The 15,954-nt window shown below is 38.4% G+C and overlaps 1 protein-coding gene across 10 annotated transcripts in view; it reads left to right on the forward strand.

Moving 5' to 3' along the window:
• The window catches only part of LOC105490706 (calcium binding protein 39 like), a 136,217-nt gene that overhangs the window by 105,769 nt on the left and 14,494 nt on the right, over nt 1-15,954 (forward strand). For all 10 annotated transcript variants that reach the window (XM_071081632.1, XM_011756582.3, XM_071081634.1 and 7 more), the window contains 2 exons: nt 2,790-2,855; nt 9,526-9,669. In XM_071081632.1, coding sequence (XP_070937733.1) covers nt 2,790-2,855; nt 9,526-9,669 — 210 coding nt within the window. The remainder of the gene's footprint in view (nt 1-2,789; nt 2,856-9,525; nt 9,670-15,954) is intronic.

Below are 15,954 nucleotides of genomic sequence, written 5' to 3' on the forward strand. Positions count from 1 at the left end.
TGTAATCTGCTGTCTTAAAGGAGCACTTAACTATTTATATTATTGATGCCCAAACCAAGAAATTCTAAATGTTTATATATATGGTATGATGGGTGGATTTTTTGTCTTTGTCTGTTAAAAGCAAAAAACAATTTCATGTGTATATGATATTTATGGTAGTAATAAGTAAATTAAGGTAAAGTAACTTTATTGATTGAAATCTTTAGTATTGAATTAAATTATATGTACTTACAAAAAGAAGTGCATTTTTGATGATAACTATGACTTTATGCCTTCCCTACAGTAATATGCAGTGTAGTTGGGCACATAAGAGGCATATGGACCAGTGGTAGCAAACAAATATTAATAATAGTCCTCAAGGAGTCTCTGAATCATTTATGTCCCAGACAAAAGTTGCAACATACTCCTGAATGCTGAGAAGGTGTGGCCTACTCTACCTATCAATAGTGTATCTTCACACATTCAAATCACAAATATTTAACTACTTGTCTTTTAATTATAAGTAAAATAAATTTTATTTTTGCCTGTGTCCTTCAATTTATGATTAGGAATTAGCAATATAATTATAAAATCAAAAGTGATTTTTATGTCCTCAGGTGATAAAGGAAATAGCCATAGAATCAACTAGAGTATTTGTTTTAAGTGTAAAATGTGAGGGGAGAATGATTTTTTAAATTAATACAAAATAATTATACATGTTTATGGGGTATATCGGATATGTTGATATATGCATACAATTTGTAATGATCACATCAGGATAATCAGGATGCCCATCACCTCAAATATTTATCGTTTCTTGGTGTTGGGAACTTTGCAAATCTTCTCTTCTAGCTATTTTGAAATATACAGTAGATTATTAACTATAGTCACCCTACTGTGCTGTTGAATGCTAGAACTTATTTCTTCTAACTGTATTTTTATACCTATTAACCAACCTCTCTTCATTCCCACTCCCTCCTACCTTCCTCAGCCTCTGATAACCTCATTCTACTGCAAGGAGAATAATTTTTATTGGCAGAGGCATCCCAAAATGTAAAGACTGAAAGAGGCGGGTGGATCACGAGGTCAGGAGTTCAAGACCAACCTGGCCAAGATGGTGAAACCCCGTCTCTAATAAAAATACAAAAATTAGCCGGATGTGGTGCCGGGTGCCTGTAATCCCACCTATTTGGGAGGGTGAGGCAGAGAATTGCTTGAACCCAGGAGGCGGAGGTTGCAGTGAGCTGAGATCGCGTCACAACACTCCAGCCTGGGAGAAAGAGCGAGATTTGGTCTCAAAAAGAAAAAGAAAATTGTCTGTTTTTGAATTTAGGAAATGAACTGTTAATATATAGTTTGGTTGTTCAGTAACTATATATGCTAAATGGAATGTTAAGGAAAGATTCATTAGATGTCACATTTATAAGAAATGAAATTTTTAAAAGGCTAAGATAATATGGAAAAATCTACACTATCAACTAATTACTATTTTTTCCTATAGAATGAATGAGGGAAATGTGTTGTGCAGTAACGCTTTGCATTCAGGTATAATACATGACAATTTGAGAGACTAATAAATTCATTCTCTTTGACTCCTTATTTACCTAATTTTGTTTTTACATCCATATGTCACTTCTTGTGTAATTTAGTCATTTCACAGCTGCTGAGGCTCCTGCATTGGCCTGAATACGAGCTCTGAGAACTCATGCCCCTTCAAACCTTTCAGACTTTTTTAGCTGATATTTCTTTAGCAGTACACCATGAAACTGGAGCACATGGTGCATGACTCTAAAGTAATAAAGCTAGTGGACTGGGGAGTAGGGTCCTACCATATACATGTATTTGCATTTTATATTTACTGTTCAAATTTATCTCAAGGCTTGTCTGATGCATTTAATGATCCACAAAATTCTCCTTGTGTTTCAGAATAGAATAAATAAGTCATTCATATTAAAGAGTATAATGCCTGTGATTTTAATGTGAGCGACACCTTTGTGTTTTTACGTTTCACTTTATTCTCTATCGGTGATTGTCAGCGTGCACAGCTTGCCCTCGTTACACAGCAGCACACATACTCCCCTCGCACTTGACTCTCTGAGGGCTGGGAGTTTATCACCCTCGTCAGTTCCTGATCTCTTGCCCTCCATCCTGGCTGCGCTCGTTCCTCCCACTTCAGTGCTCTCTGAGCCGTGTGCCCACACCTGGTGGAAGTGAATGCTGGGCCTCCCCAGATGTCAGCACTCTGTGTTAAACTGAAGGGCTAGGCCATGTTTGGTGACCATGTTAGGAAACAGGACTTCATGCACCAGTGTCCCCAGCTTCCAGTGACAGCGAAGTGCTCCAGAGAGAACACTTGGGCCGTCATGCAACAAAGGTTGCCTCGTTCTTTATCTGTTTATGCAGCGAATTGAACAGTCTGATTCTTTATGGCTTGCCAAGTGAAGCCTTAAGTGTATCTAATATTTTCCCAAATTGTGGACCCATAGCTACCAGCAAGGCAACTTACATAAAGATTTCTTTAAAATGGCATAAAATGAGTTCTCTTGCAACTTTTACTAGAAGTTTTGTTCAAAATGATTTATTGGAAGGACTCAAAATTACTCAGTTTTTATCTATTCAATTTCTAATTCACAAAACTAAAATAAAACAGGGAACGATATCTCTTAGAATTCTTGACCTCCCCACAGTGTCTTCACATGTAAAGAAGGATGGTAAAATGGCCAGAAGTGGCTGAAGAAGCAAGCCAGCCAGCCTAATACGGAGAATCCACTGCTGCTTTTACACTCTAATGTGTATTTTCTTTTCATTAGATTTTTGAAGACTATGAGAAATTGCTTCAGTCTGAGAATTATGTTACTAAGAGACAGTCTTTAAAGGTAATATCAAATTTCTTTAAGTCAGTGTCCCCGTAAGTTGATATCTCATTAGCAAATGATGGGTCAGTTAGTATATGAGTAAACAGAAAAATTAAAATATCTTTTTTTATAACTTGAGAAGTACTTACTATGTTTTATGTTATGACTGTATTTTATAGCAAAATAATGTAAGTGTCCTGTCTTGCTTTTGGAAGTAACAATGTAAGTGCCTGATAAGTAAAATTTAGAATATTTCTGCTGAGGCTAGGCATCTTGGCTTACACCTGTAATCCCAGCACTTTGGGAGGCCGAGGTGGTCGGATCACCTGAGGTCAGGAGTTTGAGACCAGCCTGGCCAACATGGCAAAACCCCATCTCTACTAAAAATACAAAAATTAGCTGGGTGTGGTGGTAGGCACCTGTAATCTCAGCTACTTGGGAGGCTGAGGCAGGAGAATCGCTTGAACCTGGGAGGTGGAGGTTGCAGTGAGCCAAGATCACGCCATTGCACTCCAGCCTGGGCAACAAGAGTGGAACTCCATCTCAAAAAAAAAAAAAAAGACGTAAAATGCAAAAAGTCAACTTTCCCTCTAAGTTTTAAGCACAGCAATTGATAAATTCTTAATATCTGTATTTTTGAGAATAAAATAATTTTTTACTATCAAATTATGTTTATATAGTTGAAATGTTATGGTGCTTCTGTTTTATGGGAAGCATTTATCTCCCAGATTTGTAACATACTTTCCTAAAGAATTTTTTATACTATATTTCATCGCCAGGTCCCATTCCCTGAGCATTCACGTCAGTCAGTGTTTTCCTGTAGGTTACTTAAAAGACTTCCACCACTTAACATGACATGTTCACATTATATTTACAGAAGAGATTCTGAAATATGAAACATGGTCATTCCCTAAGAATTAGAAGAGAAATTTTTTTAAAAAATCAGCTCTTACAAACAGATATGTCAGAAGACTACATGATCACATCTACGAAATTTTGCTTTTCTAAAATACTGCCAGGATTACACTGAAACAGAATCTGGCAAGAGATTAAAAGACGATGCAGCTAGCTGGAAACAAAAATAAAATCAATTATCAATTACCCGTAAATAGCATAGTTTGATGAATTATTGGAGAAGGAGGTGTGAGGGAGGTAATAAGACATTCCATTTAGTCAACAAATATTTATGTGCTCATTCTACAGACATATCATGACAGCCAAGAACAGCTCTGGGCTTCACATTCTGTTGGTGGAAAGCAGACAATAGACAAATAAACAAATAAATCCATAGTTTTCAGATGGTTTTAAGTACTAAAAAGAAAAGTAGGGAAAGGAGGCCGAAAGCGGTGACTTGGGAGATAGGGGTGTGTGTACCAGAGCAGCTAGATGATCAGTGAAGTCTCTGATAAGTTTATCTTTAAACAGAGGGCTAAATTTGTGAAAAATTAAGATGCCTTTGATAAGGGTGTTTGTGTGTGTGTGTGTGTGTGTGTGTGTGTGTGTGAAACCCAGTTACATCTGCTACTTGAGGATATGCACCTATTGACTGGCTGTGGAAATGACAGGGAACCCAACAGCGTAAGACCACATCCATTTATGAGTGGCCCTCCCTCCCTCAGTGGAATGGTGCCTGGAAGCAGCCATGTGGCCAAGGGGAGGTGGGAGAGCCCCTGAGGGGAGGGAGATGTGGACTAGAGTTGTACCTCTGCCCTTCAGATCCCACTCAGAATCCCACAAAAAGAATGTTTCCAGCAGTTGATACAACTGACTGTTTTTAGCGCAGCAACTCATATGATGGTCCGGCTTGCTAAACATCACACTTGTATTATTATTTTTTCCTATTTTTTCTAGGTTTGGGATATAGTGTCACATACTTGTGTTATTTTTACACGTCAAGATGATGGCATTCATAGAACAATGCATTTGGAGTATAATTTTAAACTAAGTCAATCTGTTTTGTGTGACATTTTTTGTCAATTTACTTTGCCCACCATCCTGCATCAGCCATGACCTGGTTTCCTTTGTATTTGCGCCCCCACTGCGTGTTACTGGGGAGGCCATTTCTCAGCCAGCCATCCGGCACTTTTTATTGAGTTTCCCCTTTGTGTAGAAACTCATACCAGGAGACCCATCTAGAAAAAAAGCCCACAGATATGCTGCTGTCTGTGCTGGAGCCAGTAATGATGAGACCAAACTGTGTGTGGAACTGACCTTTGGGCAGAGAGTGACTTCAGTGCTGTGTTCTCCCATGTCCAGAAAGCTTGCTAAGAGCAGATGAAGATAAGGATGTATTCTGTTTATACAGCTGCATACATAAAGAATTCGTTATTTGTAGGGCTCCACAAGGATAGCCAAAATGAGATAAGCTTGTCCGTGTACAATAAGTAGTGGCCCTCGAAGGAAGATGGCAATTGGAGTAGTAAACAGAGGTGATGGTGCTCTGAAGGGCCAGCATATAGGAAGTTGCTCATAAATTCTCCAAATCTTTCCTTTTTTTCAGTGGGGGTCTGTCAGATACTGGATCAAAATTGAGAGATTTGTATGAACTAAGGTGATTGAACCAAATTAGGAGGAAGAAAGCCATTTGTACTTCCTACTTATTTACAGATGCCTCAGCCTACTCACGAGGCATCTTTCCTGTTTTTCATTAATTCACCCAGATGTACTGTTTGGCTGTTATTCCTGCCTAAAATCTTTACAGTTAGGCGTCTCATGGATTTCTGATTTATAGCATGGTAAAACCAAGCATTGGTGGGACACTGAAAAAAATGCCTGACAAAATGCAGATAAATTACCCGAGAATGAAGAAAGTATTAAAATGGTTACTGGAGAGTTGGGGTTTTTAACGTTAGATTATAGAAAGAGATGTTGCAAAAATTGTTTTGCATCACTCTGTTCAAGCAAACAAAAAGGTAGACGACTGTGAAATAAGTTCATATATAAACATCGAGTTCATTAAATATTGTTTACTCTTTTTTTTTTTTTTGCTAGAAAAATGTTCTGGAAGCTCCACTGATGCAATTTTGGTTTTTCCTTTTGGTAATTAGATCTGTGGTAGCAGTATATTCTATTTTGACACAACGGTGTTTATATATAAATGGATTCTGTAATACTTTTTACATAGATGTTTCATAATTGCAGGAAACAAGAGAGGTTAGATTATCATATAGCAACTTTGTAAGTAATAAACTGTCTTAAGTACTAGGTTATTTTCTGATTCCAAAGTACTTGCTACCTGCTGCCTTTTGTTAATCATATTCTAAATTTTCCTGCACTGCCTTAGGGTGCTTAATTCCTGGTGTCAATAAAGAATAATTAACAGAGAAATTCCTTTTAATCATGTGGCAGAGCTTAGGAATTGTTTTCTTCTGCAGAGGGCTGGCATTTAATTACCAGCAAGAAAGATTATCATTCAAAAGAAGCTGGGTGGAAACTGGGGAATTTTTTGGGCTCTGGTCAATTTCATTAAAACACTTTAGTTTCTAAAAAACTTATTTCCACTTGCTGTATGGCTTAACTAAGTACTATGAGGCATACAAAATAAGAACTTTAAAGAAGTAAAATATGTGTGTTTTCCATTTACTTGGTATAGTATTGCTTTATAGTGCTTTGCATTATTCTGGAATGCTGCATTTTGTCATTGTTAATATTAAAATAGATTAACATTTAATGGCTAAAAGATTTAGTGTTGAATTAGCACAATTAATTGTTTCAGAAAAATTGTGAAATTCTATTAGCAGAGGATAGATTGGATAGAATTTATATGTAGGTATTCCCAGGTAATAAAAATTGAAGTGACCTAATCTGAACTTAACTCATAAATATAGCTTCAACAAATGTTTATTGAGTATCTGTGTGTACATTTTTAAAAATGAAATTTTCCTTTTGCTGAAGCCTTTTAACATGTGTGTATATGATACATATGTGTCTATTCAGTATTTGATTCTTTCTGTATAGATCTTTAGAAGATAAGTAAGCCTCTTGACAGGCTTACAACCCAGAAGTTTTTTAGTTTTTGTTTTTTCTTTTTGGAGGGTCTGGAAGCCATACCTTTGAAATATAAGCATCTAGGAAGATAATACTGTTTCCCTGTCACCAGGAGAGTTTAACCGTTTTCCAAACTGCAACTCTTTGCTTGTCAGAGAGATAAGAGAAGTTTTATTATTCAGATAAATAGCTAAAACAAATGGTCACCTCAATTGCTAGGTGCATTAGGGTGAACCATGAAAGAGTGCACAAAAGTGGTAGTCAGGTCCTCCCCTAGTGGACAGGTTACCCTTCAGCTTGAGGATATATGTATGTAATGGATTGTAGCTGCTTGACTGTAATAAGGGACAGTTTTGTCTGTTTGCAGTCTCAGAGATTAGTTACTGTATTGTGCTCTGGATATGCGGGTAGGACTTTTATTTCCCCAACAATACCCATGCACATCACACAGTTAGGTTGTGAGGGGATTTGAAACACGCCCTTATGGAGCCTATTCTTTAAACAGGGTCACAAATAACTCAGCACTACAAGGCAAAGCAAAGTCAACTGTAGAGAAGAGGAAAGGCTTTCCCGAAGATGACGTCTGAGCTAGTTCTGAGAGGATGGGCCAGGTTTGAACAGGCAGAGAAGAGGTGAAAGTGTTTCTCAAGATTTTGGAGCTGGGGAAGTAAAGCCACAGAGACAGGAGAGCGGGGAAGATGGAGGAAGGGAGCCGAGGAAAGGAAGCAAGAGAAATTATTCCACATCACAGAGGCTGGGAACGGCACCTTCATGAGTTTACTTTTTTTCTAAATCTATGGGAATCTAGGATTTTGCTTGTTTATTCATTCACTTTCTAATCTAAGTGGAATTGGTAACAAATACTAATTTTTGGAAGATTTCTTTGACAAAATGTGCAGCATGGATTGGATTAGGTAAAGACTGAAAGAGAGACCATTTTGCATGCTGTGGCAGTAGGTCAGCTGAAAGGTAGTGAGAGTTTGAATGAGATTACTGGCTGTGAACATTGAATGAAAGGTGTTCAAGAAACACTTAAAAACAGAAAATTGGTAGGCCTTGGATGGAGATTTGATGTGAGGAGCAAGGAAAAAAAGGAGCTAAGGAAGACTTCAGCTGTCTTCCCAACCGGAGGAGGGTAGCTCCTGATGCCATTAACAAAGAGAAGAAAGGGAGTTGCTTTTAGAGACGCTAAGTGTGACAGTCCAGCAGTGTTCAAGTGGGACTGCCCAGTAGGCAGTTAGAAATGTGGGTCCAGAGTTTAGGAAAGAAGCTGAGACTAGAAATGTAGATTTGGGAGATATCCTCCTAGATGTTACAGTTGAACCCATGGGTATAGATGAGACTGTTGGGAGATAAAAGATAGCAGATCCAAGTATGCAGCTTGGAAAATTGCTGCATAAGTAGTACAAAAGGCAAGGGAGCCATAGAAGAGGTAGCATAGGAACAAGCTGCACAAGGTAAGAAACCAGGAGCAAAGAAAGTTTCCAGAAGGTGTTAGGTTAGCTTTAGAAGCTGCAGAAAGATGAAGGAGGATGCAGATTAACAATTTGACTACACAGTTGCTATTCTATATGCATGAGAATAACTAGTGACCAGCCAATATCCAACAGGGGTCATCCTTTTTTCAGGTTTAACAAATGTTATTTTTATGCATTAAAATAACCTCAGGTTGTGTACTTCTTACATGTTAAATACACAAAAGATACATCAGAGGCAAAGTGGTGGTTTACTGGCAGCCAGATGCTTGCACACATCTGGGATTCCTTTGATAGATAGTTGGCCCTCAGTTTGATGTGCACTTTTCTTCCCATCCAGGATTTCCGTAACCATGTAACTATGTGTTACTCTCCCAAGGCCTTCAGAAAAAGTCCAGTAAATAGGACATTTGAAAACTAAACATATCTTCTATATAAAATTATGTTACAGTATGTTTCAGCCCCCTGGCTGCTGAAGCTTTAGGAATTGCTACAGCAGCCAAGGGGCTGTAATTCTGTTCTCCAGAATTATGGTGAGAACAAAAAGTTTCTGAGATAGAGCAACAATACATTCAGCCGTGTTGCTAGGGGGTCTTCAACTCTTCTTAGTTTGGGTATTTTTATTTTTTGTTTAGGGTAATGCTGTATTTGGGGAACTACTAATTTGTCACCAGAAAATGTTTTGCTTTGCTTTGTAATAAAAACTTGCTGCACTTACCAAACTTGTTATGGATTTGGGGTCAATTATTTTTTTCTGACTTTATATCAGGTTTCATAATAAAAGGGAAATGTAAGAGTCATTTAACAAACTGTCTTAATAGTGAACTCCTAGTATACATTTATGCAGGTAAAGAAGGCATCATTATGGTACCAATTTTGTTATTCCTTCTACCTGAATGCCTATGCAGCAATACATTAGTGGGAAGCAAGATAATTAAAGTAAGTATTGAAAACCATAAATTTGTTTCTGCCTAGCTCTAGGTGAGCTGCATCTAAGACCGACTAAAGAAAGGTACTAAGCACTGAGATAAGCAGAACGGTGTGAAAAACTTACTCAATAACTACTGCGTTTATGCCTGTGCTGTAAGATGCACTTAAGGACACTCTAATTTTTTTCCTGACACCATTCTTATGCACATTTATATTTTGTTTTTCAGTGAGAAGATGTGAGCTGTATTTTGAGTCAAGTGGCTCTGAGATTACAGCTTTGGTTTTGTGTTTTCCTCTAGCTGCTAGGGGAGCTGATCCTGGACCGTCACAACTTTGCCATCATGACAAAGTACATCAGCAAGCCGGAGAACCTGAAACTCATGATGAACCTCCTTCGGGATAAAAGTCCCAACATCCAGTTTGAAGCCTTTCATGTTTTTAAGGTAAAAAGTACAAGCTCTGGAAACAATGTTATAGGCAATTTTTTTCCAGTTCCAAATGGCAAACTCCCTGCTCTTTACTGTCTTTCATACTTGAAAGAAAATGAAATAGGCAGTCTTTGTGTTTTGCATGATTTAAATGAAATTTCAGAGTTATATTAATGAATGCCCATTCATAAAGGTTTGCTGACTAATCCACACATCTAAATATTTTTATTTTTTCACAGAGAAAATGCATGATACTCTTTCCCAAAACTTCTAAAACAATCAGTGATTGACTAGATCCCAAACCCTGAGTGTCGGGCTTGAATACTTTGCTTTGTACAAGCACTGTCTCTTTGAACTTTAAATGACACCCTGAAGACACAGCCGGGTACTACTGACTTTATTCATATTACTATTTTTTTACAATGTGTTTTGTTATGATAGAAAAGTAACCTCTTTAGACAATATATTTTATTTTATTTTTTTTGCGACTGAGTCTCACTCTGTTGCCCAGGCTGGAGTGCAGTGACACGATCTCGGCTGACTGCAACCTCTGCCTCCCAGGTTAAAGTGATTCTCCTGCCTCAGCCTCCTGAGTAGCTGGGACTACAGGCGTATGCCACCACTCCCGGCTAATTTTTTTTTTATTTTTAGTAGAGCAAGTTTCACCGTGTTAGCCAGGGTGGTGTTGATCTCCTGACCTCGTGATCCACCCTCCTTGGCCTCCCAAAGTGCTGGGATTGCAGGTGTGAGCCACCACGCTTGACCCTACAATAGATTTTTTAACAGGTGGGGTAGGTGGGAGAATTCTATTTGTAATTCTGTATTCCCAGCCTAACTATTGTAAACAGTTTAGTACATTTTATTTTCCTGTGCACACATTCCAGAGTTTTTCTACAGCTGTATTCACATTGTACTAACAATTGATATCCTAATTTTATTACTTAATGCTATACCATAAGTAACCATTTTCATTATTGCTATAAGTAGTTTTTAGAGCCATTATTTTTCTCACCATCATAGTGCATCATTGGGTATATTTCTTCTTGTCATTGATATTTAGGTTATTTGCATTTTTTCCTACTCTTAAGTAATGCCACAATGTGCATTTTATGCATCCAGCTAATTTTTTTTAATATTTAAAATTCTTATCGTATGATAGATATCTAGAGTGTAAATAAGAGTTCAGAGAGTCCCAGAATTTTTTGGTTCTTATTTCTAAAAATCTTTTAAAATTTTATTTATTTTTTAAATTCAGAGACAGGGTCTTGCTCTGTTGCCCAGGCTAGAGTGCAGTGTGGTGTGATCATGGCTTACTGCAGCCTCAAATTCCTAGGCTCAAGCGATTCTCCCACCTCAGCCTCCTAAGTAGCTGGGACTATAGACACGGGTCACCTCGCCCAGCTAAGTTTTTTATTTTTTGAAGAAATAGGGTCTCGCTATGTTGCCCAGGCTGGTCTCAAAATCCTAAGCTCAAATGACCTTCCTGCCTCAGCCGCTCAAAGTGCTGGGATTGTAACTGAACACAAGTCAGATTGCTCATCACATGCAGAGTCCAATTAACAAGAGGCAGGTCTCGTAAAAAGAAAGTGACTTTATTAGCCAAAACTAATAATAGGAAAGTGGCCAGATTCCCATCCAATGCAACTACTTTGAATTTTAGGGGCAAGGCCAGGTTTTAAAGAGAGAAAACATGATATGGAAAGCGTGTAAAAATTATGCTGAGTACAATGTCTGTGTTTCTTGTTCTGGTGGCTGTCTTGGGTCCCAGTCCAGGTGGAAAGCAGGCTGGCGTCATCTCAACAATGGCTGGGTTGTTGACTAGCCACCCTGAAGTTATCTCTGGAATTTTGCAGCTGGGTCTCCAAGCTTGGTCTGACTCAAGATTCAAGTTTAGCCCCTGGAACTTCTAAGTAGGCAGATAATTAGATACCAGCATGCGGTTAGATAAATGTGAAGGGAATATAGACAGTGAGAAAAGGCTGGGACATGAAGTCTATTTTAAAACTAAGGGAAAAAGCTTCTGCAGTTTGCTTCAAGGTTACATCTTTAAGCCCAGGAGAAAGGGGAAAAAAACGTTTTAAAATGTATTTTGAAGTTAAGCTGCTTAGTTACAGGATTACAGGTGTGAGCCATGGCACCTGGCCTCGGTTTTTATAAAGTATGTTTAGTGATAGAGTTTATAAGTCCATAAATGGGAGGCATGGCAGTTTTTAAGGTAATTGTTGCTTTGAAAGGTAAGACATTTTTAGTTGATCTTTCAGCCACCAGATATTTGTTAATTCATTTTATATATATATATATATATATATATATATATATATATATATATATAAAATTAAAGAGATACGTAGGGTGAGGTATGGGGAAAGGGGCATGGAGCTTCCATCCCTTCCCTGAGCAGCCACCCTCCAGGAGTCTCCATGTGTTTGGCTACCTGGAAGCTCCAGTGCAGATATTTATTGTCCAAAAACCCATTAGAGCAATTAAAATCCTGAACTAATTGATAAATTCTATTCAGTTCCTTTCAGAATTCCAACTGGACTTTCCCTGGAGCTTGACAAGCTGATTCTAAAATTTGTGTGGTAGAGCAATAGCCTAGGATTATCTATGGCAATGTTGAAGAAGGAAGTAGAGGAATCTACTCTACCGGATATTAAGACTTGTTATGGATTTAGAGTAAATGAAAACAGCATTGTATTGGCTTAGAAATTGATAAATAGAACAGCAAAACAGAGTAGAGGGCCCAGAAGTAAACCTATATAAATCTGAAACTTGATATTTGATCATGGAGGGATTATAAATCAGTGAAGAAAGGGTTAAGTATTCAATAAATGTTTCTTGGATAATGGGTTGTCCATGTAGAGAATCTTACCCTGCAGTATACACAGAAATAAGTTCTAGATAAAGATCTGCACTTGAAAAGCAATTTTTTTAACTTTTAGAAGAGAAAATAAGAGGCTCTCTGTATATTTGGGTAGGAAGAATTCCTTTGAAAAGAAATAAAAAATCACAAAACATAATAGAAATTTTTCTTGAGAAAGGGTCTCACTATGTTGCCCAGGCTGGAGTGCAGTAGTGCGATCATGGCTTACTGCAGCACTGACCTCTCGGCCTCAAGCAATTCTGCCTCAGCCTGTTGAGTAGCTGGGACCATAGGCCTGCCCTTGCCATGCCCAACTAATTTTCTTTTTATTATTTGTACGGATGAGGTCTCGCTGTTTTACCTAGGCTGGTCTCAAACTCCTGGCCTCAATTGATCCTCCTGCCTTGGCCTCCCTAGTGCTGGGATTATAGGTATGAGCCACCATACCCAGCCATAATAGAAAATATTTAAAAATGTGACCACACTAAAATTTTAAACTTCTGTTCAGAAAAGAAATCATAAAGTGAAAAGACAGGATAGAATGTGACATATATAACTGACAGGTCATTAAGAAAAAGACAAATAACAGAAAAATAGACAAAAGATACAAGTTGGTAGTTTACAGATGAGGAAACCTGATTGGCCAATAAATAGGTGTTCTTCTTACTTGTAATTGTGGAAATGGCCATTAAAATATCAATGACATACCACTTGATGTTCTTCATATTGGCAAAAGTGTCCAACAATATCAGATTTTTGTAGGACTGGACAGCAGTGGGAACTGTCATACACTGTGTAAATTGGTATAATCACTTTGGAGAACAGTTTAGCAAAATAAACTCTTGAAGCTATGGATACCCTTCAACTCTGAAATCCATTTTTAGGCAGTTTCTTGGAGACACTCTTGGACACGTGCATAAGGAGTCATGTACAGTAAGTCCTCTCTTAAAATCGTTGATAGGTGCTTGGAAGTGGACTTTAAAGAAAACCGTGTACATTACAGCAAGTCCTCAAATAACAATGTTTTGTTGTAAGCTTGATGGGGGAAAAATTGTTGGCCTCATCTGTTGCTTTGCTTAAAGTTACAGTTTCTAAGAACTTATCCACCTTAAATAAGGACTTACTGTATAAAGATGTTTATTGCAACATTGTTTAAAATGGGAAAAGCCATACATGGGCACCAAGGGGAGACTGGGAAAATAAATTGTGCTACACACATACAATAGTGCATAATAATGGGTTAAAATAAATAGAGTTATGTGGATTGCTTTGCCTAATCTTAGAAACATTTTGTTGAGTGGAATGACCAAATATTTAAATATGTCATTTATTTAAAGTTTAAAAGCATGCAAAAGAACACTAAGTGTGGATTCATATATGTGCAGTTAGAGTCCAAAAACATGCATGGAAGCCGGGCACGGTGGCTCATGCCCGTAATCCCAGAACTTTGGGAGGAGGAGGTGGGTGGATCACTTGAGGCCAGGAGTTTGAGACCAGCCTGGCCAACATGGCAAAACCCAGTCCCTACTAAAAACACAAAAATTAGTCAGGTGTAGTGGCACATGCCTGTAGTCCCAGATACTCAGTGGGGCTAGGACAGGATTGTCACTTGAACCTGGGAGGCAGAGGTTGCAGTAAGCCGAGATTGTGCCATTGCATTCCAGCCTGGGCAACTGAGCGAGACTCTGTCTCAAACAAACAAACAAACAAACTGCATGGGAATGACAAATGCCAAATTCAGGATGGGGGTCATCTCAGGAGAAGGAGTAGGGGAGAGAATGTCAATATCATACAGGAGTATCCAATAGCCTTCAATTATACCTGTAATGTTTTATTTAAAAAAAAAATCTGAAGGCAAGTATGGCAAAAAATATTAGATTTTCATAGAGCCAATGGTGGGAATATGAAGTCAGATATGTTATTCCTGTACTCTTCTGTGTGTTAGAATTATTTCATAAAAAGTTTCAAAAAAATGAATGAAATAAAAACAGAGTGCTGTAGGCCTGGAAAATGCCTACGCATTATAAAACGGTGGGCCCTCTCAAGACCCTTGGACTGAAGGAATTGAAGAAGGCTGTGTATCATGTCATTCAGCTCCTACAGAAGTTTAAATGAGAATAAACTTCATATAATTTTGTTCAAAAATGCAGTATTATATATAGTAGAAGGAATCAGTGGGTTGCAAAATAAAAATAACCTAATTCCATCCTCTGAGAAGATCAGAATTTGGGTCACCTAATCACTGGACAGGGTGAGTACGTTTAAAAATAGTTGACCACTTGTTTACTTGTATGTGTGTAACTTGGCCTGCCCCGTACCCCGGCTATGTTCCTTCCACTGAAGTATGAACTACGTTGTTTACTTGCCAAAAATATTTTGTTATTTAGAAAAAAGTAACAGGTAAGTCCTAGGATTATTTTCACATCGTTTAATTAATAGGTTTTTTTCCCCAAAGCACCTTTCGTAGGGTGCAAAGAATGTGGAACCCAGTCCTGAAAATGTCTTTGCTGGATTATTAACAGCTGACTCTCATTAGCTTGCTAATAGGTTCAACACGTGCTTCCTACTATTGGTGAGCAGGGTAGTGTGGTGGGAAAGCCCCGACGGAGGTCAAGAGAGCAGGGTCTTTGTTCTGTCTCAGTTGCCAGCAGCCGCTTTGGGCAAATCCATCTGGATCCATTTTTTCACTTGCAAAATGAAAGTGTTAAAAGTCTAATTCTAAGATACTAGGTCATGAGACTTTTGTCTCAGGTCCTGACTCTCCAGAGATGTGCCCAGTATGGATTGAGGAACCCATTATGAGATAATCTTCTCCCTTTCCTTTCTCTGTTAACCTCGATACCAAAGGGCCACGTCGCCGCTTCCCACCAAACTATGTAAGGTGGCAGAAAATGGTCTGTGTCATTTGCTCGCTCAGAGCTGCTGGAACTCAGGCATCGCCAGTGCCAAGTATGGCACTAGTCTGTCACTCAGATCCTAGCAGTTGGCTATAATAGCTATTCCCTTGAAAACAAGAAGTTCTATCCCCAGCTTATTCCAGAATATAAAAGTCAGGTTGACAGTTCAGCCAAAACAGTATGTAGAACAAGAATGAGAATAGTTTCCGTGTGGTCTTACTGGAAATAAGCAAAATTACAGATTAATTTAGTGAAGGACTAACCATGAATTACTCACTTCCTTAAAGACCCACTTTCTTTTTTATTTTTTTATTATTATTTATTTATTTATTTTTTGAGATGGAGGTTCACTCTTGTGGCCCAGGCTGGAGTGCAATGGCGTGATCTCGGCTCACTGCAACCTCCACCTCCCACGTTCAAGTGATTCTCCTGTCTCAGCCTGCCGAGTAGCTGGGATTACAGGGATGCGCCACCACGCCTGGCTAATTTTTGTATTTTTAGTAGAGACGAGGTTTTGCCATGTTGGCCAGGCTGGTCTCA

Source organism: Macaca nemestrina, chromosome 16, assembly GCF_043159975.1.
Source record: "Macaca nemestrina isolate mMacNem1 chromosome 16, mMacNem.hap1, whole genome shotgun sequence".
Lineage (NCBI taxonomy): Eukaryota > Metazoa > Chordata > Mammalia > Primates > Cercopithecidae > Macaca > Macaca nemestrina.